Consider the following 24189-nt stretch of genomic DNA (forward strand, 5'->3'; position numbering starts at 1 on the left):
GACTGTGACTCTGTCACAGGGGACTTGAATGGCAATGGTAACTGAATTCGATGAATAATATTTTTTTCTTTTCCCTTTGGTTCCTGTCTAGCCCTTGCAAATATGAATAATCAGGATTATTCACCTTCTCATTTGGAGAATTTAGTCCCTTGACTGCATGGCCCCTGGTGAATTTCCTGTTGTTCAGTACCCTTGGAGGTTGGGAAAATCTGGATTTCTGAAAGCAGAATTTTTCTGGGTGGTGCCAGGTAGGCAGACTACCTGGAAACAATTAGATAGGGTAGTTATTTCACTTGGTTCCTTCTTTTGGAAGCCTGGACTCCCACCCCCAGTCTACTCACTTGGATGGCTGCCATATCACCAAGGAATAAAAGTTCCATGAGCCAAGCATGACTTCTTTTGCCAGTCCACCGTTCTCTTAAATTGGTGCATATTTGATTCCTGATGCTCATACCTCTTTGTTTCCTAAGCGTGAAACCACCTTGCATCACAATTACTTGAGATATGTGTTTGTTTATTTTTTTTAAAGATTTATTTATTTATATAAGCATTGGGTACAGTCAGAAGCGTGGGAGGGTGAGACAATTCACCAGAGCCAGAGCGGAGAGCAGAGCAGGCAGACTGACGAAGTACACTGCTGAGGGGAGCAGCGGGCGGCTGGAGAGGTCTGCACACCATGTGGGACCCTCGCCTCACGGCCGGGGAGCGAACTGACGCTGCAGAGGCTGCAGGCAGCTTCGCAACCCAGCGCTCAACCACTGCGCCACCGGGGAGGCCCGAGATACGTGTTTAAAATGCAGATTTCTGGTCTCTATTCCAGTACAGATTCAGGCTTTCTTTCTGAAACCTGTGAATTGACACTTTGAACAGGCAATTTTTATATGAATCACTGGCATATACTTTATACTATTGAGCAAAAAAAATTTTTTTTGCCACTTTATTAAGTCTAGACCACTATTTTTTTTAAGATTTATTTATTTATGCATACAAGAACTGGGGTACAGGCCAGAGGTGTGGGGGGTGAGAGAATTCACCAGAGACAGAGTGGGGAACAGAACAGGCAGATTGACTGAAACACACTGCTGAGGGGAGCAGCGGGCAAGACAAGAGAGGTCTGCTGCACCTTGTGGGTTGCTCCCTTGCTGGCCAGGGATCGAATTCATGCTGCAGAGGCTGCGATAGCTTCAATGATTGTGTCTTAACCCCTTGAGCCACCAGGGAGGCCCTAGACCAGTTATTTTTAATCCTTGTATTTTCTAAACCACATTCATGGCACAGATGGAGTGTCAGATTAAATGGATCTGGGAGATTTTCTTGTAGGCAACTTGGTCAGTATCTGTTCAGCAGCCAGTAGGATAAAGTCTCATTAATGCACTTTGAGGAAGCCCTTGACAAATAGTTTTCCTTATTTGCCTATCCCTGGTCTCAGATAAGGCAAGAGATTTGCTCGCTTTTTTTTGTTAGGTCTTAGCTTAGGCCATAAGTTTTTTTTTTTTGGTTTTTTAAAAAGATTTATTTATGTATGCATACAAGAACTGGGGTCGAGGTGGGGGGAGGATTCACCAGAGATAGAGTGGGGTACAGAACAGACGGATTCACTGAAATACACTGCTGAGGGAGCAGTGGGTGAGTCAGGAGAGGTCTGCTGCACCATGTGGGTAGCTCCCTGGCTGGGGATTGAACTCATGCTGCAGTGGCTGAGGACAGCTTCATAGGTGGCATCTTAACCCCTTGAGCCACCAGTGAGGTCCTAGACCATTAGTTTCCAAGGGTTTTTTTGTGTGTGTATATGTTTTTAAAGATTTATTTATTTATACAGGCAAGAGCTGGGGTACAGGCCAGAGATTGGGGGGGGGGGGTGGAATGAGAGGATTCACCAGAGACAGTGGGGAACAGAACAGGCAGATTGACCGAAGTACACTGCTGAGAGGAGCAGTGGGAGAGTCAGGAGACGTCCTATGCACCATGTGGGTTGCTCCCTGGTGGGCCGGGATCAAACTGGTGCTGCAGAGGCTGCAAATTGCTTCATAGTGCAGTGCTGAACACCCTTGCGCCACCAGGGAGGCCCTGTGGTTTTTTTTTTTAAAGATTTCTTTATGCATACAAGAACTGGGGTGTAGGCCAGAGGTGTGGGGGCAGGGTGAGAAGATTCACCAGAGACAGAGTGGGGAACAGAACAGGCAGACTGAGTGAAATACACTGCTGAGGGGAGCAGCAGGTGAGACAGGAGAGGTCTGCTGCACCGTGGGTCAGCTCCCTTGCCATCTGGCCAGGGGATCAAACTGGTGCTGCAAAGGCTGCGGATAGCTTCACAGTGCTGTGCATAACCCCTTGTGCCACCAGGGAGGCCCAGTTTTCAAGGTTTTGGTCTCTTTTCTAAAAGCATAATATTTAAACATATGTCAGAAACATCCATGTTTATACCAAATAAATTTGCTTAAGTCATTTGTATAGTGATTTGGATACAAAGTGGAAGAGTTTTGTCCAGGCTCCATTTCTTACTAGCTTTGTATCCTTGGACAAGTAAGATATCTTCTTGTATGCCTTTTTTCTTTCACTTTTATAATGGTGAGAGCAGTATCTGCCCAGCAGAAAAGAATGTTGGTTAGCATAATTTCTATGATGTGTGCCTAGTAAATTGTTGATGTAGTAAGGGATGGTATTGGAGAGCGAGGAAAGAGTGGCACTATTTTTGCTTATTCTAGGATTTATTTCTGTCTAAATTCAGGTATACTTAAATAGTTAGCATTTCTCTACCCTGTAAATGACAGCTTTCTATATGAAAGTCACATCCCAGTAGCTTGAAAATTTAAAAAACAATTCCTTTAGATATATGGTATGAGGAAGTGATATCATTTATATCTAAACATAGCTAAATATATCATTAAGCCATATTTGTATGAGGAAGTACAATTAGTGGATTACAGGGTCATGTTTAATTGTATTATACAAGAGATATATAGGCAGTTTTTCTTCTGTGTACTAATTAAAGTAATAGGTTAAAGATGTGGTGAAACAGGTACCTATGTTGTTCTTAAGCCCTTTTTAAAACATATTTGGTATTATATTTCAAAAGCATGGTTCATAGGTATTTTTTATATTGAAATGTACTTTTTTTTTTAAAGATTTATATATTTATGCATACAATCGCTGGGGTATAGGCCAGAGGTGTGGGGTGTGAGAGGATTCATCAGAAACAGAGTGGGGAGCACAACAGGCAGATGGACTGAAATACACTGCTGAGGGGAGCAGCAGGCAAGACAGGAGAGGTCTGCTGCACCATGTGGGTCACCTCCCTGGCCAGGGATCAAACTCATGCTACAGTAGCTTTGGATTGCTTCACAGTGCTGACGCTTAACCCCTTGCACCACCAGAAAGGCCCCTGAAATGTACTTTATTTTAAAAAATATATAATGCCAAAATGAGGGCCTCCCTGGTAAAGTCTCAGTGCTATCAAGCTGTCGCCGACCACGGTGGCCTGAGTTCAATCCCTGGCCAGGGAACTGACCCACATGGTGCAGCAGACCTCTCCTGTCCTGCCCGCTGCTCCCCTCAGTAGTGTATTTCGGTAGATCCATCTGTTCTGCTCCCCACTCGGTCTCTATTGTATCCTCTTACCCCCCATACCTCTGGTCTAGACCCCAGTTCTTGTGTGCATAAATAAAATAAATCTTTAAAAAAAAAAAAGTCAAAATGAAATACTGGGCAAATTTATCTTATCCCTAGTTCCTTTGTTGATGAATCCTGGTCCATATTATTTGTTGAGTGAAGAATATAAAAATATACGCTTTGGGCCTCCCTGGTGGCACAATGGGTTAAGTCTCAGCACTGTGAAGCTATCAGCAGCCACTACAACACAAGTTCAGTCCCTAGCCAAGGAGCTAACCTACATGGCGCAGCATTGTATTTCAGTCAGTCTGCCTGTCCTGTTCCCCACTCTGTCTCTGGTGAATCCTTTCACATGCATCCCACCCCGCACCTCTGGCCTACACCCCAACTCTTGTATGCTTAAATAAATAAAATAAATCTTAAAAAAAATACATACCCTTTAACCTAATATTTTCAGGTTTGGGGATTTATCCAAAAAAAAGAAAAAAAATCTTTGACCTCCCTTGTGGCGCAAGGGGTTAAGCACAGCACTGTGAAGCTATCTGCAGCCTCTGCAGCACCAGTTCCATCCAGGCCGGCCAACCAGGGAGCTGACCAACATGGCGCAGCAGACCTCTCCTGTTTCCCCCGCAGCTCCCCTCAGCAGTGTATTTTAGTCAGTCTGTCTGTTCTGTTCCCCAATCTGTCTCTGGTGAATACTCTCACCCTCCACACTTTTGGCCTGTACCCCAGTTCTTGTATGCATAAATAAATCTATAAAAAAAGAAAAAATCTTGTTAAATAAGATAAATAGGAGAATTTTTTAAATTTATTTTACTTATTTATGCATATGAGAGCTGGGTGTAGGCCAGAGGTGTGGGGGGTGGTGGTGAGAGTATTCACCAGAGACAGAGTAGGGAGCAGAACAGGCAGATTGAGTGAAGTACACTGCTGAGGGGAGCAGCAGGCAAGACAGGAGAGGTCTGTTGCACAATGTGGGCTCTTTGGCTGGCAATCTGAGGGAATGGAATTTGTGCTGCAGTTGCTGTGGATAGCTTGATAGTGCTGAGACTTAACCCTTTGCTCCACCAGGGAGCAATTTCTGGTGAATCAAATCTGCATGATGTTATGCAGATTTTAACATAATTATGAAGGCTGTAACAACATGTGAAACATTTACTATGTGAAAGATAACGAGATACAAAATTATGTCTCTGCTGATATAGCTATCCACATTAATACAAGATTATTGCTAAGGACTAAACAGGAATTTGACAAATGTAAACCAGATTTGAAAAACAGAGCTAGGGTTAGAGTGTTTTTTCTTACATTTTTATTTCCATTAATATTTGATAAAATGCTGACAATAAACATTTTTTTAAACGTTAACTTCAGCTAGATGAACATTGTTTTTTCTTAGCCTGACGGTGAAAGTGACCTTTCCCAGTTAGATTTGTGACTTGTTTGCTGACAAGTAAAAGAGGAAGCAAAAAAAGACTTGAAAGTCAAGTGGCAGAATATACAGCAAAAGGACACGTTTTGGAGCTCAAAATAATACCTAAGAGACTTTGCTTCTCAGTGGGCAAATACACATCTATGTTGTCCTAAGTCTTTGTGCGATAATACTCAGGGAGTAAGAGAAGAGGGATATTATCTTTTTTTTTTTTTTATACAAGCACTGGGCACAAGCACTGGCTTCTGACTAGAAGCGCGGGAGGGTGAGAGAATTCACCAGAGCCAGAGCAGGGAACAGAACAGGCAGACTGACAAAGTACACCACTGAGGGGAGCAGCGGGTGTGGCAGGAGAGGTCTGTGTGCTATGTGGGACCCTCGTCGGTGGCAAGGGATCAAACCAGCGCTACAGAGACTGCGGACAGCTTCACAGGCAGCTTTCCAGCCCAGCGCTCAACTACTGCACCACCAGGGGAGGCCCCTATTATCTTTTTTTTTTTTTTAAGATTTATTTATTTATACGAGAACCGGGGTACAGGCCAGATGTGCGGGAGGGTGAGAAGATTCACCAGAGACAGAGCTGGGAACAGAACAGGCAGACTGACTGGAAAACACTGCTGAGGGAAGCAGCATCCTAGACAGGAGAGGTCTGCTGCACCATGTGGGTTTCTCCCCAGCAGGCCAGGATCCAACCTGTGCTGCAGAGGCTGAGGACAGCATCACAGTGCGGCAATCAACTGCTTGCACCACCAGGGAGGCCCTATTATCTTTTTCTTTTAATACTGTTATTATCAAAGCTTATAATATCTTAATATATCAGATAAGTCGTTGTTAATGTGAGTACAATCTCTGCTTTCAGGTACTTTGCTACTTAGAGAAAAGGCCTCCTGCTAATTTTGTTTATACAAGCACTGGGTACAGTCAGAAATGCGGGAGGGTGAGAGAATTCACCAGAGCCAGAGCGGGGAACAGAACAGGCAGACTGAAGAAGTACACTGCTGAGGGGAGCAGCGGGCGGCAGGAGAGGTCTGCGCGCCATGTGGGACCCTCGCCGGTGGCCGGGGATTGAACTGGTGCTGCAGAGGCTGCGGGCAGCTTCGCAACCCAGCGTTCAACCACTGCACCACCAGGGAGGCCCACCTCCTGCTAATTTTGAATAGAGGACTTTATATCTGAAAATGCTACTGAGTAACAAAAAGCTGAGAATATCTTGTGTATAGGAATTGTTTTCTGAACACTTGGCATTGTTAGACTGAATTATTTGAAGAGCTATTTTAATATAGGGCTATTTCCAAAACTCTGAGCAGGGTTGGGAAGACCATCAAAAAATAGTGCTATGGGGCCTCCCTGGTGGCACAAGGGTTAAAATCTCAGCACAAGCTACTGTCAGCCACTGCAGCATGAATTCAATCCCCAGCTAGGGAGCTAACCCACATGGTGCAGCACACCTCCTGTCCTGCTCTCCACTCTGTCTCTGGTGAGTCCTCTCACCCCCCGCACCTCTGGCCTGCATCCCATCTGTTCATTAACTGTCAGCATCTTGAGCACTATAGACATTTTTTCCATCTTTCATGGGAAGAAATGAGAATTTGTTTGAAATCAAATTAGTGGGCCAATATTTTTATTTATATTTTTCCAATTGTATGGTGTCACTTGTGAGGCTTAGTTGTAATTATGTATAGGCAATAATAAGTAGGGTTCTGACTTTATAGTCTAAGAGGAATTTATTTTACCAGGTTTTGTTCAAGGTGATTCAGATAGTTAAACTTCTCTGGTGTGCTGTAAGGAGTTCTTTACTTGGTGACTTTGGTGGGTATTAGGCAAAATCTTGTGTCTTCCCAAAGCTGATTTTTAGTAATTTTTTTTTCAAAATTTATTTTTAGGGCTTCCTTCTTGGCTCAGGGGTTAAGTCTCAGTGCTATCAAGCTATCTAGCTATCACCAGCCACTGCAGCATGAGTTCAATTCTCTGTCAGCAAGCTCATCTACATGGTGCAATAGACCTCTCGTCTCCCCTGCTGCTCCCCTCAGCAGTTTCTTTTAATAAATCTTCCTGTTCTGCTCCCCACTCTGTCTCTGGTGAATCCTCTCACACATATCACCTCCCCACCCCGCACCTCTGGCCTACACCCCAGTTCTTGTATGCATAAATAAATCTTTTAAAAAATTATGCTTTGTAAATCTAGGATTATTATAAATCCTAATATGGTCCTCCTTCCAGAAAGTCATGATTCTAATGGGAAAATGCCAGAATTCAATCCCTAATATGAAGTACCATTGCTGCTATCAGCAAGTCATCCTTGCAGCCAGTCTTTTGGAGAAGCAGCTTAGAATCACCTCTTACAGTGTAAGAGATCTTGGCACAGGCACCTGGATTTAGATACAGAGATGTTCACTGCAGTGTGTTTTATATTACTGAAAATTTGGAGACAGCATAATGTTCAGTAATAGGGAACACATTCAATACATGCTAGAACACATGCGGTGACATGGTTGCCAATGGTATATATAAAGCATGTGTTAGGAGAAGCCCCTGTGACAGACACCAGGAATGAGGAGGTTGAGAGCACCATGAGGAAATCAGCTTCTGGCATGTGAGAAAATGTAGGGACAGGAATATTTTGAAATGTGCAGAAACCTTTGGACTTCCTCAGTTGGTGGAATTAATAATACTCTATAGGGCCTCCCCTGGTGGCGCAGCGGTTGAGCACTGGGCTGCGAAGCTGCCCACAGTCTCTACAGTGCCAGTTCGATCCCCAGCCACTGGTAAGGGTCCCACATGGTGCGACAGACCTCTCCTGCTGTGCCCGCTGTTCCCCTCAGCAGTGTATTTCGTCTCTTTGCCTGTTCTGTTCCCCACTCTGGCTCTGGTGAATTCTCTCACCCTCCTGCGCTTCTGACTGTACCCCGTGCTTGTATAAATAAATAAATAATAATACTCTATAACAGTCAGGGTTTCAGCAGGAAAAAGTTGGGATTGTTAGACTGAATTATTTGAAGAGCTATTTTAATATAGGGCTATTTCCAAAACCCTGAGCAGGGTTGGGGAGACCATCAAAAAATAGTGCTATGGGGCCTCCCTGGTGGCACAAGAGTTAAAGTCTCAGCACTGACAAGCTATTGTCAGCCACTGAAGCATGAGTTTTATCCCCAGCCAGGGAGCTAACCCACATGGTGCAGCACACCTCCTGTCTTGCCTGTCCTGCTCTCCACTCTGTCTCTGGGAGTCCTCTCACCTTCCCACCCCCGTACCTGTGGCCTACATCCCAGTTCTTGTATGCATAAATAAATTAAAAATAAATCTAAAAAAATAGTGCTATTTATTGAAACTATATCAGTAGGAATCGTTATCCCACCAGGTCTAAAGGAGAAAGTTGTTTTTTTCTGGGTCAATATTGCTTCTGACCTCACAGTGCTATGAGGACCAAGGGAGCTGTGGGGATATATATTAGTTTCTTATGACTTCTGTAATAGATTACCACAAATTTGGTGGCTTAAAACAGTGCAGATTTGCTCTCTTACAGTTGTGGAGATTTTATTTTTTAATTGGGGTTTAGGCCGGGGTGGGGGGGGGGGTACAGGGCAGGGATGGTGGTGTGAGGATTGACCAGAGCAGAAAAAGCGAATTGACTGAAATACATTGTTGAGGGGAGCAGTGGACAAGATAGGAGAGGTCTGCTACACCATGTGGCTTAGCTCCCTGGTCGGAGGTAGAACTCATACTGCAGTGGCTGGGGATAGCTTGATAGTGCTGAGACTTCACCCCTTGAGCCACCAGAGAGGCCCCTAAATGGATAATTTAGCATAATTTCCTAAAATTGAAACTACACAGTGCATACACATTTTTAATTTTTGATACTTATTGTCTGACCATTTTCTGTTCTGTTTCTTAGTCTTGGCTCTCCTTTGCTTCTCCCCGTCTTCTCAGTTTGACATAAGGATTGAATTCCTCCGCTTTGATTTTAGTTGTCATCCCTTTCCCACCTTCCACTAGGGTTAGGCTACCCCCCTTGCTTTTTCCTTTTTTCCTTTTTGATGTATTTTTGACCTGTGTGGATTTGCTTTCCTTTCTCTCTTAGACTCCAGCTGAATTATTCTTGAGTCTTAAAAACTTTGTGAGTCCATTCCCTGCCTTTTATCATGCTGTCTTTACCTTTCTGTGTGTACACATTTGCATGTTTCTGCATCCTTGTGCATGCAGAACTGTGCTTACAATTTTGCTGATAAGACCTTTAGTTTCTTTTCCCTTTCTATCCTAAAATGTAAACTGCAGGGAGCCATTGAGGTATGTTTGTGATACCTTAGCATGCTGCTAGTTTCTGGCAGGGATCCTAATAGGTTAATGTGAAACAGTCCCATTCTGGGAAATGTTACAGGAACTGCATGAAGCCTTGGCCTCTTGTCAGAGAGCTTGGGGACATCTTCCATGGCAGCTCATCTACATTCCTGTCCCTTCCAATGAAGAAGCAGAAAGGTCCTGTCCTTCTCATGATGCTTTATCATTCCTCTGAAGAATGAGGGTCATGTTGGGAGTAAACTCTGGGCTTCCTGAGCCCTCTGTTAGCCATTTTCCCGTTTCCCTTGTATCAAATGTGTTTTGTCCAATGTAGAAACCTTTTTTTCACTCTGCAAAATTAAGTATCGGAATAACATTTGCTAAGCACCTTTTCTGTGCCAGACCCTGTTACTCTAGACACTGTACATTTTACTAGATCTCTTAACAACCCTATGAAATAGATTTTAGATTTTATTCAATTTCTGGAGATAAACAAGATTCAAAAAGATAATGTGACATTCCCAAGATCACACAGCTAATAGGTAATCAATGTGGAATTCAAGCCTAGATCTCTCCCAGCTCCAAAACTTGAGAGTTTGAACTTAGGGCTTTATTGGATGATATGAATAGATGAAACCTTGTCTCCTCATCTTTTGTGGATAGCAGAAATACAGCCTTACTTTAAGACAAAGGGATAAACTAGAATTGTTCTTAAAGTTTCAGTCACACCTCAGGTTGTATAGGAGAAACATCTTTCCAGGTTGCTGGTCACAGTTTACTTTTATGTCTTCTCAAACATATTACAGAGGGCCTTCCCTGGTGGTGCAGCACTTGTGCGCTGGGCTGAGAAGCTGCCTGCAGCTTCTGCAGCACCTGTTCGATCCCTGGCCACCGGCGAGGGTCCTACATGGCGCGCAGACCTCTCCTGCCTCTCACTGCTCCCCTCAGCAGTGTACTTCGGTCCTTCTGCCTGCTCTGCTCCCTGCTCTGGCTCTGGTGAATTCTCTTTCCCTCCCGCGCTTCTGACTGTACCCAGTGCTTGTATGTATAAATAAATAAATAAATAAATCTTTAAAAAAAAAAAAATTACAGAGAAAATCCTCTTTACATCAGTACTTTTAAAATTTTTTTAAATTTTTTTAAGATTTACTTATTTATGCATACAATAGCTGGGATACAGGCCAAAGGTGCAGGGGGTGAGATGACCCACCAGAGACAGAGTGGGGAACAGAACAGGAAGATCAACTGAAATACACTGCTGAGGGGAGCAGAGGATGAGACAGGAGAGGTCTGCTGTGCCATGTGCGTTTCTCCCTGGCCAGCTGGGGATTGAACTTGTGCGGCAGAGACTGCTGATTGCTTCATAATACTGTGCTTAACCTCTTTGCGCCACCAGGGAGGCCCAGTACTTTATTTTTAAAGATTTATTTATTTATGCATACAATAGCTGGGGTACAGGCCAGAGGTGTGGGGGGTGAGAGGATTCACCAGAGACAGAGTGGGGAGCAGAATAGGTGAATCTGTTACAGAGCAACCCCTATATAAAATGGATTGCCTGACTGTGGGTCCTCACGCGCAAGCTTAAAGGGGACTTATTGCTAAACTGCAGGCACACATAAAAGGTTAATAAAAGGTTCATTTACAAGAGAAGGGGAAATGGGGAAATGAATAACTCAGGGAGAAAAAGAGGGAGATAAGTTCATAAATGCATCCTACCAATTCTGCTGACCTAGAATTCCAATGATCCACTGAGCTGGCAAAAAGCCAAGCACACCACGTGGCCAGGAGAGCGACCCCTACTCACATGGCTGGTTATATCCACAAACTGAAAAAATGGCTGCTTAACTCCACTCTCAGGTCCTCGCAACTCTCCCTTTGTTGATCATGGGATTTGTAGTTCCAAGTGTCTTGATGGAGTGGGGGTGGAGTCCACAAAGCCCGTATAGAGTTTGCTCAGGATATCCTTTATCCCTCATATATCTACTGAAATACAGTATATGCAGAAGGGAGCAGTGGGTGAGACAGGAGAGGTCTGTGCCATGTAGGTCAGCTCTCTGGCCAGGGATTGAACTCTTGTCACAGTGGCTGGCAATAGCTTGATAGCTCTGAGACTTTAACCTCTGCGCCACCAGGGAGGTCCTGCAAATCTCCTTTTAAACTGTCTTTAAATCCCTTACAGAATTTACTGCTACCTAATCTATTCCTGTAACATCATATTTCTGTTATATTTTCTTAATTTCATTTGATTAGTAACCTGACCATGCCTTTAATGATTTCTGTGATTTAGCACATAGAAGACATTAATGTTTGCTGAATAATTGAGTGGATGGATATTTGTACCAGGGTCAGCCACATTAAAGAAAATTATGTTTAACTTTTGTATCCCTTTTCTCTTGTAGCTATTTGTAGTTGATGTCCAGACAGGCCAGATCACCAAGATTCCCATTCTAAAGGACCGAGAGCCTGGAGTCGTGACCCAGCAGGGCTGTGGTATCCATGCCATTGAGTTGAATCCCTCTAGAACACTATTAGCCACCGGAGGAGACAACCCCAATAGTCTTGCCATCTACCGGCTGCCTACACTCGATCCTGTGTGTGTGGGAGATGTAAGTTTCCCCAATAATTATACTTAGAGGTAGCCTTATTTTTAAACTAATGGGTAACGTGCACCCTCCAACCTCCTGGGAAGGGTTGGTTTCCTTTAGATTTCTCCTGGCTCCATGGCCATAGAGGTGAAGTATGGGGTGGTGATCTGAATTCCCCATAGGGGGAGATTCAGGTATGTTGACAAATAGTGTATGTTTGATAAAGAGGCAAGCTGGGGCCTGCAAAGTTCATGTTTGAATTCATAGGATTTACACTTCTTCAACTCCTCATAATTTAGAGCAAAGTTTATTAAACCATTCACTCAGGTAACTGTTGAGCTTTCTATGATTAGCATTATTTTAGACGCTGGGACATAGCAGTGAATAAAACAGTTAAAGCCCCCTACCCTTTTGAAGTCTGTATTCTGGTGGGGGGAAACAGAAATCATACAAACCAATAAATATTTACCAGCAGTATGTCAGATCGTAGTTAAAAAAATACTATTTCAGAGAATAGTGTCAAGAAAGACTTAATAGATAAGAATGACCTTTGAGCAAGGAGACTTATAGGAAATGAAGGTACAGGCCATATTGATATCTACAGAGAGAGAGTTCCAGACATTCCTGACAGAAAGAACAGCAAGAGGTCAGTTATAACTTTTGTCCTAGGAAACAAGAGGGATAGTGGTAGGCAAGAGGTTGCGGGGATGAGGGGTGATGTGTGTAGTAATCCCGTATAAGACATACAGACCTGGAAAGCCAGAACTTGTGTATCCATCAGACATGTTTATTGCCCACAAGAATGCCAGTTTCATTCCAGCTTTTTGTTCCTCAAAACAAAAGTTAAAGATTATGCTCTATGGGTTAAGATGATCAGAGATCAGGGTTGTGATTTTCCAAAAATACTTTCAGTGAGACTTACATGCTTTCCAAGAGTGTGCTTTGTGATCCTTATTTTACTAATTTATTTCCCCCCACCCCTTCCACTCCCTCCTCTTCAAGGATGGACACAAGGACTGGATCTTTTCCATTGCATGGATCAGCGACACTATGGCAGTATCTGGTAAAATTGCCCTTTTTTAGGGAACTTTTGGTGTGGCAGGGAGGGAGGCTAGAAATTGAAGAGATAGTAATGTAAGTAGAAATAGCCCAGATCTTGTTTCTAGTATTGACTCTCTCTAATTGACCATGTTCCCTTGAGTAAGTTATTTACCTTGTATAGTCCTGATCTGGAAAGGGAGGATATTGGCATACTTCATTTATTCATACTCCCCCTCGTTCTGCTTGTTCTAAAAAATATATTGGCCTCAAAAAAGAAGCATATTAATCTCAATATTTTTGTGGGGATCATTGTGGTAATGATTGTGAAGGTTGTAAAAGTTGATAGTCTCTGCGAAGTAATAATCATTTTCTGTGTGACTATGTAGTTAAGTTACTTGTTAATAAAAGCTATTTAGCGTTGGAGGAATATCTTTCCTGTTGGTAAAATAATCATAAAAATTAGATGGAAATGAGTGTAGAGAAGATAACCTAGAGATTAAGAAATGCTTTCTGGATACCTACAGCAACCTAGAAAGTAGGCTTATAGTACTCACCAGCTTTGTTGGCTACCCATATGTGGAAATACATTCCCCCATTCCACATAAAAATAATCATAACAGTTGCTAAATTATGTATTTCATGTGTATTATTTAACCTCAAACAATACTAGGTTTGTATTATTAGCCTCATTTCAAATGAGAACAGTTTGTTTCTGAGAGATTACTATAATTTGCCAAAGGTCTGACAAATGGTCAACATCTGAATCCAGGTCTGATTTCAAGGCTGATGCTTAGAACTGTTACTAACAAAGCTAAGGGAAAGTGAATATTTTTGCTTTGGATTCTTTGAAAGGCAATAGAAAGTAGCCAGGAGAGAAGATAAATATAACAATAGTCAGAGGTTACTGGACCTCCCTGGTGGCGCAGGGGTTAAGCACCGCACGGTGAAGCAATCCGCAGCCTCTGCAGCAAAAGTTCGATTCCTGGCTGGCCAGGGAGCAACCCACATGGTGAGGCAGACCTCTCCTGTCTCACCCGCTGCTCCCCTCAGCAGTGTATTCCAGTCAATCTGCTTGTTCTTTTCCCCAATCTGTCTCTGGTGAATTCCCTCACCCCCAGCATCTCTGGCCTGTACCTCAGCTCTTGTATGCATAAATAAATAAACCTTTAAAAAAAAAAAAAAGGTTACTATTACCCAGTGAAAGCTTAAAATAAGAATTGTCAACAGGTTCTTATATTTAAAAGCTTTTGGAGACCCTGTCTTTTGTCTCCCTAAAAAATGAGTTCCTTGGGGGCCTCCCCGGTGGCGCAGCGGTTGAGCGCTGGGTTGCGAAGCTGCCCGCGGCCTCTGCAGCGCCGGTTCGATCCCCGGCTGCTCCCCGGCCACCGGAGGAGGGTCCCACATGGCGCGCAGACCTCTCCTGCCGCCCGCTGCTCCCCTCAGCAGTGTACTTGGGTCCTTCTGCCTGCTCTGCTCCCCGCTCTGGCTCTGGTGAATTCTCTCACCCTCCCGCGCTTCTGACTGTACCCAGTGCATGTATAAACAAAACAAACAAACAAACAAATAAATAAATAAAGCATGCCTCTATTAAAAAAAAAAAAAATGAGTTCCTTGGGCCTCCCTGGTGGTGTAGGGGTTAAAGACACTGCTATCAAGCTATTGCCAGCCACTGCAACAGGAGTTCGATCCCTGGATCCCTGACCAGGGAGCAATCCACATGGCACAGCAGACCTCTCCTGCCTCGCCCGCTGCTCCCCTCAGCAGTGTATTTCAGTAGATCCTCCTGTTCTGCTCCCCACTCTCTGTGATGAATCTTCTCACCTCCTGTACCTCTGGCTTCCACCCCAGTTCTTGTATGCATAAATAAATAAATCTTTTTAAAAATGAGCTCCTTGAGGACAGAGGCCAAGTCACATCATACCTAAGGGACAGTCCTTATGACAGTAACCTATGCTAAATTTGGTTCTTGGGAGGCAGGATTTGGCTTTGTTTGGGAGCCTCCCATCTCTTCTTACAGATAACCTGCCACTATTTTTCTTTGGCTGACAGGTCCCAAATCTACATTTGGGATAAATGAGATAAACACTGCCATATTGAAAATGCTCAATACTTGTTAACGAGTGTTAACATTCAGACTTGATGATGAACATCAACCCCTGAACATACCACCTCAAAGTCAGTATTTTCAAACTTCCAAGAGTCCTCCCCTACCCCTAAGGCCCAATACTTGCCTCTCTCCAACCCTCTGCTCCTCTGCATTGATATATGCTGGTGAATGCTGCACAACCAGAGAACTAACGCTTGTCTTAGGCCCTTCAGTCTCATTAGATTACCAGGCCATATTGATAATTTTTCTGAAATACCTTTTATAGCCATCATTTTCTTTTCTACTCTGCTTAAGTATTCATCATTTATCTCTTGAATTTCCCCAATATCTTTTCATATTTCTCTGCTTCTAGTCTTGTCCCTTCCAATCCAGTCTTCATCTTGCTTACCTACTAAATTCATTCTTCAAATAATTTTTTCTATTGTGAAAGTATTATATGTTTATTGTAAGAAATTTTGAATGGGGGTCTTCCTAGTGGCGCAAAGGGTTAAGTCTCAGCACTGTGAAGCTATTGGCAGTCATTGTAGCACAAGTTTGATCCCCAGTCAGGGAGCTAACCCACATGGAGCAGTAGACCTCTTCTGTCTCGCCCGCTGCTCCCCTCAGCAGTGTATTTTAGCTAGTCTCTTGTTCTGCTCTCCACTGTGTCTCTGGCGAATCCTCTCACCTCCATGCACTTCTGGCCTATACCCCAGCTCTTATATGCATAAATAAATAAAATAAATCTTTAAAAAAAAAAATTGGGGGCCTCCCTGGCAGTGCAAGGGGTTAAGACACAACCTGTGAGGCTCTCTGCAGCCGCTGCAGCGTGGGTTCAATCCCCAGCCAGGGAGCTGCCCACATGGCATTTTGAATCCCTGCCCATGAGCTTTACAATGTGAACGTACTGAATGATCATTCTCCCATATTAGACAATGTTTCAGGCCTCCCTGGTGGCCTTGGGATTAAGGCTCAGCGCTTCCACCACAACAGGCCCCACTACAACAGGCCCTATTGCAATGGCCCGAGTGTGATCCTTGGACAGGGAGCTAACCCACATATGGCACAGCAGACCCCTGCTGTCACACCTGCTGCCTCTCTCAGCAGTGTATTTCAGTAGATCCGCCTGTTCTGTTCCCCACTCTGCCTCTGGTGAATCCTCTCACCCCACACACACAGACACCTCTAGCCTATACCCCAGTTCTTGTATGCATAAATACATTTTTCAAAAAAACTCTTGAAAAATCCCGTCAACTATGTTAAACTAAAAGGTTGTTTGGTAATTCCTACCCCTTAGTTGAATAATCTTGGTATAACTATCAAAATTCATGCTGCTGGGCCTCCCCAGTGGCGCAGCAGGTTGAGCGCAGCTCTGTGAAGCTGTCTGCAGCCTCTGCGGCGCCGATTCGATTCCTGGCTGGCCAGGGAGATTCCCACATGGTGAGGCAGACCTCTCCTGTCTCTCCCGCTGCTCCCCTCAGCAGTGTACTTTCGTCCATCTGCCTGTTCTGCTCCCTGCTCTGTCTCTGGTGAATCCTCTCGCCCTCCCGCCCCTCTGGCCCGTACCCTAGTGCTTGTATAAATAAATAAATCTTAAAAAATAAATAAACCCATTAAAAAAAATTCACGTGGGCCTCCCTGGTGGCACAAGGGGTTAAGCACCACATTATGAAGCAATCCATAGCCTCTGCAGCATGAGTTTGATCCCCGGCTGGCCAGTGAGAAACCCACATGGTGCAGCAGACCTCTCTTGTCTCTCCCACTGCTCCCCTCAGCAGTGTCTTTGGTCTGTCTGCCTGTTCTGTTCCCCGCTCTGTCCTCTCATCCCCTGCATCTCTGACCTGTACCTCAGCTCTTGTATGCATAAATAAATAAATCTTTAAAAAAAAAAATTCATGCTGCTCTGAATTTTGGGTAGGTCACCAACCAAACTTCATCCCATGTGACAGTGATAAAGAGCTAGACACAGAAAACACATTCGTGAGACTTATCACATGAGGCACTGGGTGGTCATCTGACATGTGTGGTCTCCTTGCCCTGCAGGCTCACGTGATGGTTCAATGGGACTCTGGGAGGTGACAGAAGATGTGTTGACCAAAAGTGATTCAAGGCACAATGTGTCACAGGTCCCTGTGTATGCTCACATCACTCACAAGGCCTTAAAGGACATCCCTAAGGAGGACACAAATCCTGACAACTGTAAGGTCAGGGCTCTGGCCTTTAACAACAAGAACAAGGTATGAACTCACCAAAGGTTCCTAAGAGCTGTTCTCCTTACTTCAACTCCACGTCAGTGCTTACTCCATAACTTGGTTCTGAGCCTTCAGAGCACCCTTTGAAGACTAGGGAATGCTGGTGAAAAATTACAATTAAGTTTGAAATTCACCCTTTGCATTGAGCTCTATAGTATTTCCGTGGATGGTCCATATTGTGAGTCAGCCTCTCAGTGTTTTCCCAGGGCCATGCTGATTTGACTAGTTCATTTGCATGTGCCTTTTTATTTCAGTACAGTGCTTAGTTTTCATTCTTTCCTGCCTTTTCTCAACACTGCCACCAGGTCTTACCTAATCTTTGAGTCAGATTTCAAACTGGGATCTTAAGTACAATGTTGGAATGGGGACCCAAAACTGGAAGAGGAGGAAGGTTTCTCCCAAATTCTGAAACAGACCACAGTTCAAAGAGTAGATCCTTTAACCTCCTGTCTCCCATCCATATTCATGGCTTAGGGGTAGGCTTATCTCTCCTACTTTAGATCTTCCACTTATTAAAGCTCTCACACTGAGACTCTCACATTGTCCTTCATAATTATAAACTAGAGACATCCTGCAGGGAAGGAGGGAGAGGGCTCAGAGGGAAGGAGGGAGGAGCACAGGGGACTGAGGTGATGGTGCACGGGTGAATTGGTGAAGGAAATTCTATGGGAACGACACCTGAGGAGGAGGGGAAAAGCAAACATTGTTTAAAAATGAACAATTATGTAAAATATATATAAAGAAAAAAAATTCAGTTATGAAAAAAAAAAAAGAAATTGTCTTTCGTATGTGTATTATGATATCCAAAAGGATGTCATGGAATGGTTGCATCATAAGGACTCTTTGAACCATAATGTCTGTTAGTGCTAGAACATACACTTGCTTCTTGAGTTCTTTCAAGAAGCAACCTTGATTTAAAATGCTGTTGCTTCCACGTTTGGACTGGGCAGAAGGATGGTGAGAAAAAGGGCTGTTCTTCCATCAATGAGGTAGTTACCAGAGAACACATCATCAACATTCATAAGCACATCCATGGAGAATGCCTCTCAAACATTAAGAGATCCAGAAATTTGCAATGAAGGAAATGGACGCTCCAGATGTGCGCATTGACACCAGGCTCAACAGAGCTATCTGAGCCAAAGGAATAAGGAATGTCCTGTACCATATCCATGGTTGTCCAGAAAACATAATAAGGAAGAAGATTTCCAAACAAACTATATATTGATTACCTGTGTCACAACTTTCAAATATCTGGTCAGTGTGGGTGGGAGCTTACCACTGATTATAAAATAAAGCTATAAAACTGCTAAAAAATAAAATAAAATGCTGTTCAGCAGCATTCCTCAGGGTGAGATGATAGGCGCATCATCCCTGGAACCCCTGTTGGAACTACCATGAGATAGGCGTGAAGAACTCCAACCTTCAGGGTCTTGCCCTGCTTACTGTCTGTTGTATATTAGCTGCTACAGGTTGGAATGTAACCTCATTTTCATTGCTCTTGTAGGAATTGGGAGCAGTATCACTGGATGGCTACTTTCATCTCTGGAAGGCTGAAAATACACTGTCTAAGGTGTGATGACCATGATGCACTGGTTTTACGTAAAAATTCACCTATGGTTAAAATACTTTAATTGTCTCTAAATCTCTAGTTCTCCAGGGTCTGGATCTGATTGTCTGGTACATGAAATTCTGAGTCTGGCATGCCTCTCTTGATAGTCTTTTTATAGAGATTAGAGGGGGCAATTCTTTCACACTACAGCATCATTCAAAAAGCTCCTTTAGGGCCTCCCCGGTGGCATGGTGGTTGAGCCGCGGGGCTGCGAAGCTGCCCGCAGCCTCTGCAGTGCCGGTTCGATCCCCAGCCACCGGTGAGGGTCCCACATGACCGCGCCACTGCTCCCCTTAGCAGTGTACTTCGGTCCTTCTGCCTGTTCTATTCCCCACTCTGGTTCTGGTGAATTCTCTAACCCTCCCGTGCTTCTGACTGTACCCAGTGCTTATATAAATCAATCAATCAATCTTTAAAAAAAAAAAAGCTCCTTCAATTAGCACTCCTTCAGTCCACTGTGCACTAAGTGTTTGCTTATGGATTATTGACTAGCATGTTTGAGGGCAGAATAAGCCTAAATGTTAAGAACCACTGGCAACTGAAGATCAATTATATTAAGATAACCCCATCTCAGAAATAATCATGTAAGGCACTGATATTTACAAACTACTTTTGTGTGAAGTTAATTGCACCTGTGGATCATTCGCCCTCTTCCTCTCCTATAGGCCTTTGCTGCTTGTTACTTCTGTGATAGGCTCTTTCTCCAGAGAAAGCAGAGCTCCAGGAATTCCTCAGTCCTTCATGTTGCAGCAGCCTTTGCACTCTCTTGACTTTGCGCGGCGCATTACATGCAGCAGGGCACCAATTGAAGACTTGACTAAACGCCAAGGGCTCAGAGTTGAGGCTGATCAATTATCGATTATCAGTTGGACCAGCCCTGAGTACTTTCTTTCGCATACAGCGCCCATACAGTTGGGAAATTGGGCTGAGGATAGCCTGAAATCAGCCCCTTCGACTGAAGAGCAGTGAGGAAGGAGGGCCATGGCTCTTCCTCACTAAGAGAACTGGCTAAGACCTTGACTCTAATGCCTAAAGGTTATCTGTGGAAACAGTCAGTAGTTTTGGCCTTGGCCTTTTGCTGTGCTGCTGATTGATTAATTCCACTTGGACCTTTTGTTCTTAACCCATCCTCTTCAGTACCAAGATTTTATTGTTGATTGCACTACCCCCTCTTACTCTTCTTATTACATACATTGGGGTGGAGCAGGATATTTCCTTAATTGGGGCTGTTTTTTGTCCCCAACTTTGTGTGACTTGTGTATGAGGGAAGCCCATAGAGGGGGAGTTTATGCCCTGTGCTCTCTGGTAATGCCATGGTTGCATCTCTCTGTTTTTAGCTGCTCTCCACCAAACTGCCATATTGCCGTGAGAATGTGTGTCTGGCCTATGGTAGTGAATGGTCAGTATATGCAGTGGGCTCTCAAGCTCATGTCTCCTTTTTGGATCCACGGCAGCCTTCACACAACGTCAAGTCTGTCTGCTCCAGGGAACGAGGCAGTGGTAAGAGTCCCGGTGTGCTCCTTAGGCTTACACTGCATTGCAGATGGGTTTTGATCTTCAGTTTCTATGTTGGTTCCCAAATAAGTATAGTCATCTTTATGGAACCTGGTGGTGGTGTTTGATGACACAGGAAAGAAACTTAAATGTCTGTCTATGACAGCAGAACTTCAAACACCACAGACAGATAAGATTAGCCACAGAAGCCTTTGGTGGAAACCAACAGTAGGTATTGGTGGGTCCCATGTTTTTTCATAGACATCTACTTTCTATTCTGTGGCAAATTTTTGCTGCAGTGCTGTCTAGAGTGTAAAATTCGTTTATGCAAAAGGATAGTGTGTGGAGAGGAAAACAGGGATTTTAAAAGGGTGTGAGGTAATTTTTGAGGGTAATGAATGTGTTCGTTATTTTGATTGCGATGATGGTGTCATGAATGACTTAATATGTTAAAACCTTAAATTGTGTGCTCATATGCAGCATAGTATATCAGTTAACCTCATTAAAGCTGAAGAAAGTATAACTAGATGAATTAAGCTATAGCCTTCCATCTTTTATAGCATATTCTCTCTAAGAGCACACTAATTCTTTATTGAGGAATAAAAAGAGACATTTATGTTTGTACTGTGCTTCTAAGGCTTGGTGGGAGAACAGTTAGGAACCAATACCCAGATCATCCAACTTAACGTGAATTTTCTTCTTTATCTTATTTTGTCCCCATTCTCATGAAAAAATATGGCTGTCTACATTATCCTGAGAGTCCTAAGAGGCACAGTATGAGTTCCACTACTGTCTTTCTCTCTGGAGTTTTGTATGTGTGTGCAGATATGCCAGAATTAGCTTTTGTTTGGAATGGTTTGTTTTCAGTTGTAGTTAAGACACTCACTTTTCAGAACAAAGAGCCTAGTATGTGATGAAAGTAGTAAGGGAAAGAATAAATAGCCTTGGCTGGAATGATGCCTGCAATGAAAGTTTTTAGAGCTTGTAGTTAGTTAGAGGAATAGCTTTCCCACCTAATTAGGAAATCATGGGTTCCACAAATATCGTAGAGCACTTCTTATGTGTCAGGAGATACCGTCATACCCCATGCATTTACTTGATCCACAGACACAGCAGACATATTTTCCCTACAACCCAAATTGATTAGGTGACGACTTAAATTCACACTGTAAGAGACATGGTGCTACTTTGGGTGCTTTAGTTCTTAACTGTTTGCCACCCTTATAATACACTTAATACTAAAATAGTGATCTCAGACCTCTCTGCTGACGTAGGGGTTAAGTCTCAGCGCTACCACCACAAAGGCCCACCACCATGACCTGAGTTCCATCCCCGGCCAGGGAGCTAACCTGCATGGTGCAGCATACCTCTCCTGCCTCACCCGCTGCTCCCCCGGCCGTATATTTCGGTAGATCTGCCTGTTCTGCTCCCCAGTCTGTCTCTGGTGAATCCTCTCACCCCCCACACCTCTGGCCTGCACCCCAGTTCTTCTACACAAAAATAATAAAATCTTTTAAATAAATAAAGATCTCTTGCAATGTCATAGTAGTAGTTTTAGATCACATACAAGGAAGTCCATATTAATGATTTGTGAGTAGGCAGATTACCCTCAGTTTCAGAATGGACTGAAAACAATGGAGAAGAGCTTAGAGTTATGGAAGATGACTCCAAAGTGAGTATAGGAGAGTCGGGGAGATTCAGAACACACATCATGGTCAAAGACCAAAAGCATCTTTGCCATCATCAGTTATTTGACACTTTTCTGAGGCTTAGGGGAGAGTTCCTTTTATTGTGCAGATGGACTGCTTGGCATGAGGCTTCTCAGGCATTCCCTGAGTTATACCTGCCATGGGAAAGGCACAGTTTGGTATTTGGGGGTGTCATGTGAACTCAATGTCAGAGAACTCAGGCCAGCAGACAGTCAAATTAGACCCTCCCTGCTCATTCCCTTTACTTTTTCTCTCAGGCATCCGGTCAGTGAGCTTCTATGAACATATCATCACTGTGGGCACAGGACAGGGCTCCCTGCTGTTCTATGACATCCGAGCTCAGAGATTCCTGGAAGAGAGACTCTCAGCTTGTTATGGGTCCAAGCCCAAACTAGCAGGGGAGAATCTAAAACTAACCACTGGCAAAGGCTGGCTGGTAAGTATGATTCTGTCTGGCTTAGTTACTTGACAGTGACAAAAATTCTCCTCCTCCTCACACACTCCCACTGACATACCACCTTCACCATTAAGAGGCTCTCCTTGGAGCAGGGAAAGGCACTTGCCCTTGATTTTGCTGTTGTGTCTGCATATCTGTGGCAAAACTGAGACCCAGTAATGGGGCCTCCCTGGTGGCACAGGGGTTAAAATCAGCACTATCAAGCTATTGCCAGCCACCGCAGCTTGAGTTCGATCCCCAACCAGGAAGCTAACCACATGGCGCAGCAGACCTCTCCTGTCTCGCCCGGTGCTCCCCTCTGCAGTGTATTTCAGTGGATCTACCTGTTCTGCTCCCCACTCTGTCTCCGGTGAATACTCTCACCTACCCTCACCTAACCTGCACCTCTGGCCTAGACCCCAGTTCTTTTTTTTTTTTTTTTTTAATTATTTATTTATACAAGTTCTGGGGTACAGGCCAGAGGTGTGGGAGGGTGAGAGGATTCACCAGAGACAGAGCAGGGAGCAGCACAGGCAGACGGACCGAAAGCACTGCTGAGGGGAGCAGCGGGCGAGACAGGAGAGGTCTGCTGTGCCATGTGGGTATCTCCTGGCCGGCCGGGTATCGAACCCGTGCTGCAGAGGCTGTGGACAGCTTCACAGAGCTGCATTCAACCCGCTGCACCACTGGGGACGCCCCGACCCTAGTTCTTGTACACATAAATAAAGACACACACACACACACACACACACGTGTGTACACGCACCCAGTATAATACTGGCTGACCTAGGATTCCCCCAGGTGATAAAAGAGCAGGAAAGAAAAGGAAACTTCTGCTAGCAGTGAATTATTAAAGTGTTTGATTCCAGCTACCCTGAGAAGACCTTGGGTTTGTGTAGCAACTCTTCAGTCTGTTGAGTGTCTCCCTAATGCGCAGATGGAAGAATGAGTACCAGTACCATGAGTACCAGTCTCCTGCCATCACGTTACAGATATGGGTCCCTTTCCTCTTAAGGAGACCAGGAAGCATTCCTGTCTTTTTCTCCTTTCCTCCTGCCCCCCCGGCCTAGAGGAGCTAACAGAGTCTCTTTTCCCACAGAATCATGATGAAACCTGGAGGAATTACTTTTCGGACATTGACTTCTTCCCCAATGCTGTTTACACCCACTGCTACGACTCGTCCGGAACGAAACTCTTTGTGGCAGGAGGTCCCCTCCCTTCAGGGCTCCATGGCAACTACGCTGGGCTCTGGAGTTAATGATGACTAACTCTCTCCCAAAATGCAGAGATTTACACTAACTTCCATCCTCAGTTTCTTTGTTTATTCTTTTGATTTTTTTTTTTTCCAATTGTGTGATGCCCTCATATTTTAGTGGGAACACAAGAGTTGACATATGGTTTAGGCACTTGATAAGTAGCTCTGAACAGAAATCTGAAGAGTTTATTTTTCCTCTTGGTAATGAGAATTTCACTGTCTTTCTGGCTTCTCAACCAAATGCTGTTAATCCCTATTTGTATTTTTTCCTTAAGTGACACACTCTCCGTCTTTGGCTTCTTTAGGCTGACATAGTCACTCTCGCCCTTCCTTCACTCTTGAGAGGTAGGGCTCCTTTATAATTATGTGGTTGCTGTCAGACTTTCTGTGAAAGTTTGGGAGCTGT

At 44.1% G+C, this 24189-nt stretch overlaps 1 protein-coding gene across 1 annotated transcript in view; it reads left to right on the forward strand.

Annotated features, from left to right (window-relative positions):
- The window catches only part of DCAF12 (DDB1 and CUL4 associated factor 12), a gene marked incomplete at its 5' end in the record, with an annotated part of 33173 nt that extends 9297 nt beyond the window's left edge, over positions 1 to 23876 (forward strand). The window contains 7 exons of the mRNA XM_084238455.1: positions 11716 to 11922; positions 12904 to 12964; positions 17072 to 17265; positions 18785 to 18850; positions 20227 to 20389; positions 22350 to 22528; positions 23628 to 23876. Coding sequence (XP_084094581.1) covers positions 11716 to 11922; positions 12904 to 12964; positions 17072 to 17265; positions 18785 to 18850; positions 20227 to 20389; positions 22350 to 22528; positions 23628 to 23786 — 1029 coding nt within the window. The 3' untranslated portion in view covers positions 23787 to 23876. The remainder of the gene's footprint in view (positions 1 to 11715; positions 11923 to 12903; positions 12965 to 17071; positions 17266 to 18784; positions 18851 to 20226; positions 20390 to 22349; positions 22529 to 23627) is intronic.
- Positions 23877 to 24189: the final 313 nt, after the last annotated feature.

Source organism: Talpa europaea (genome assembly GCF_964194135.1).
Source record: "Talpa europaea genome assembly, chromosome: 7".
NCBI lineage: Eukaryota > Metazoa > Chordata > Mammalia > Eulipotyphla > Talpidae > Talpa > Talpa europaea.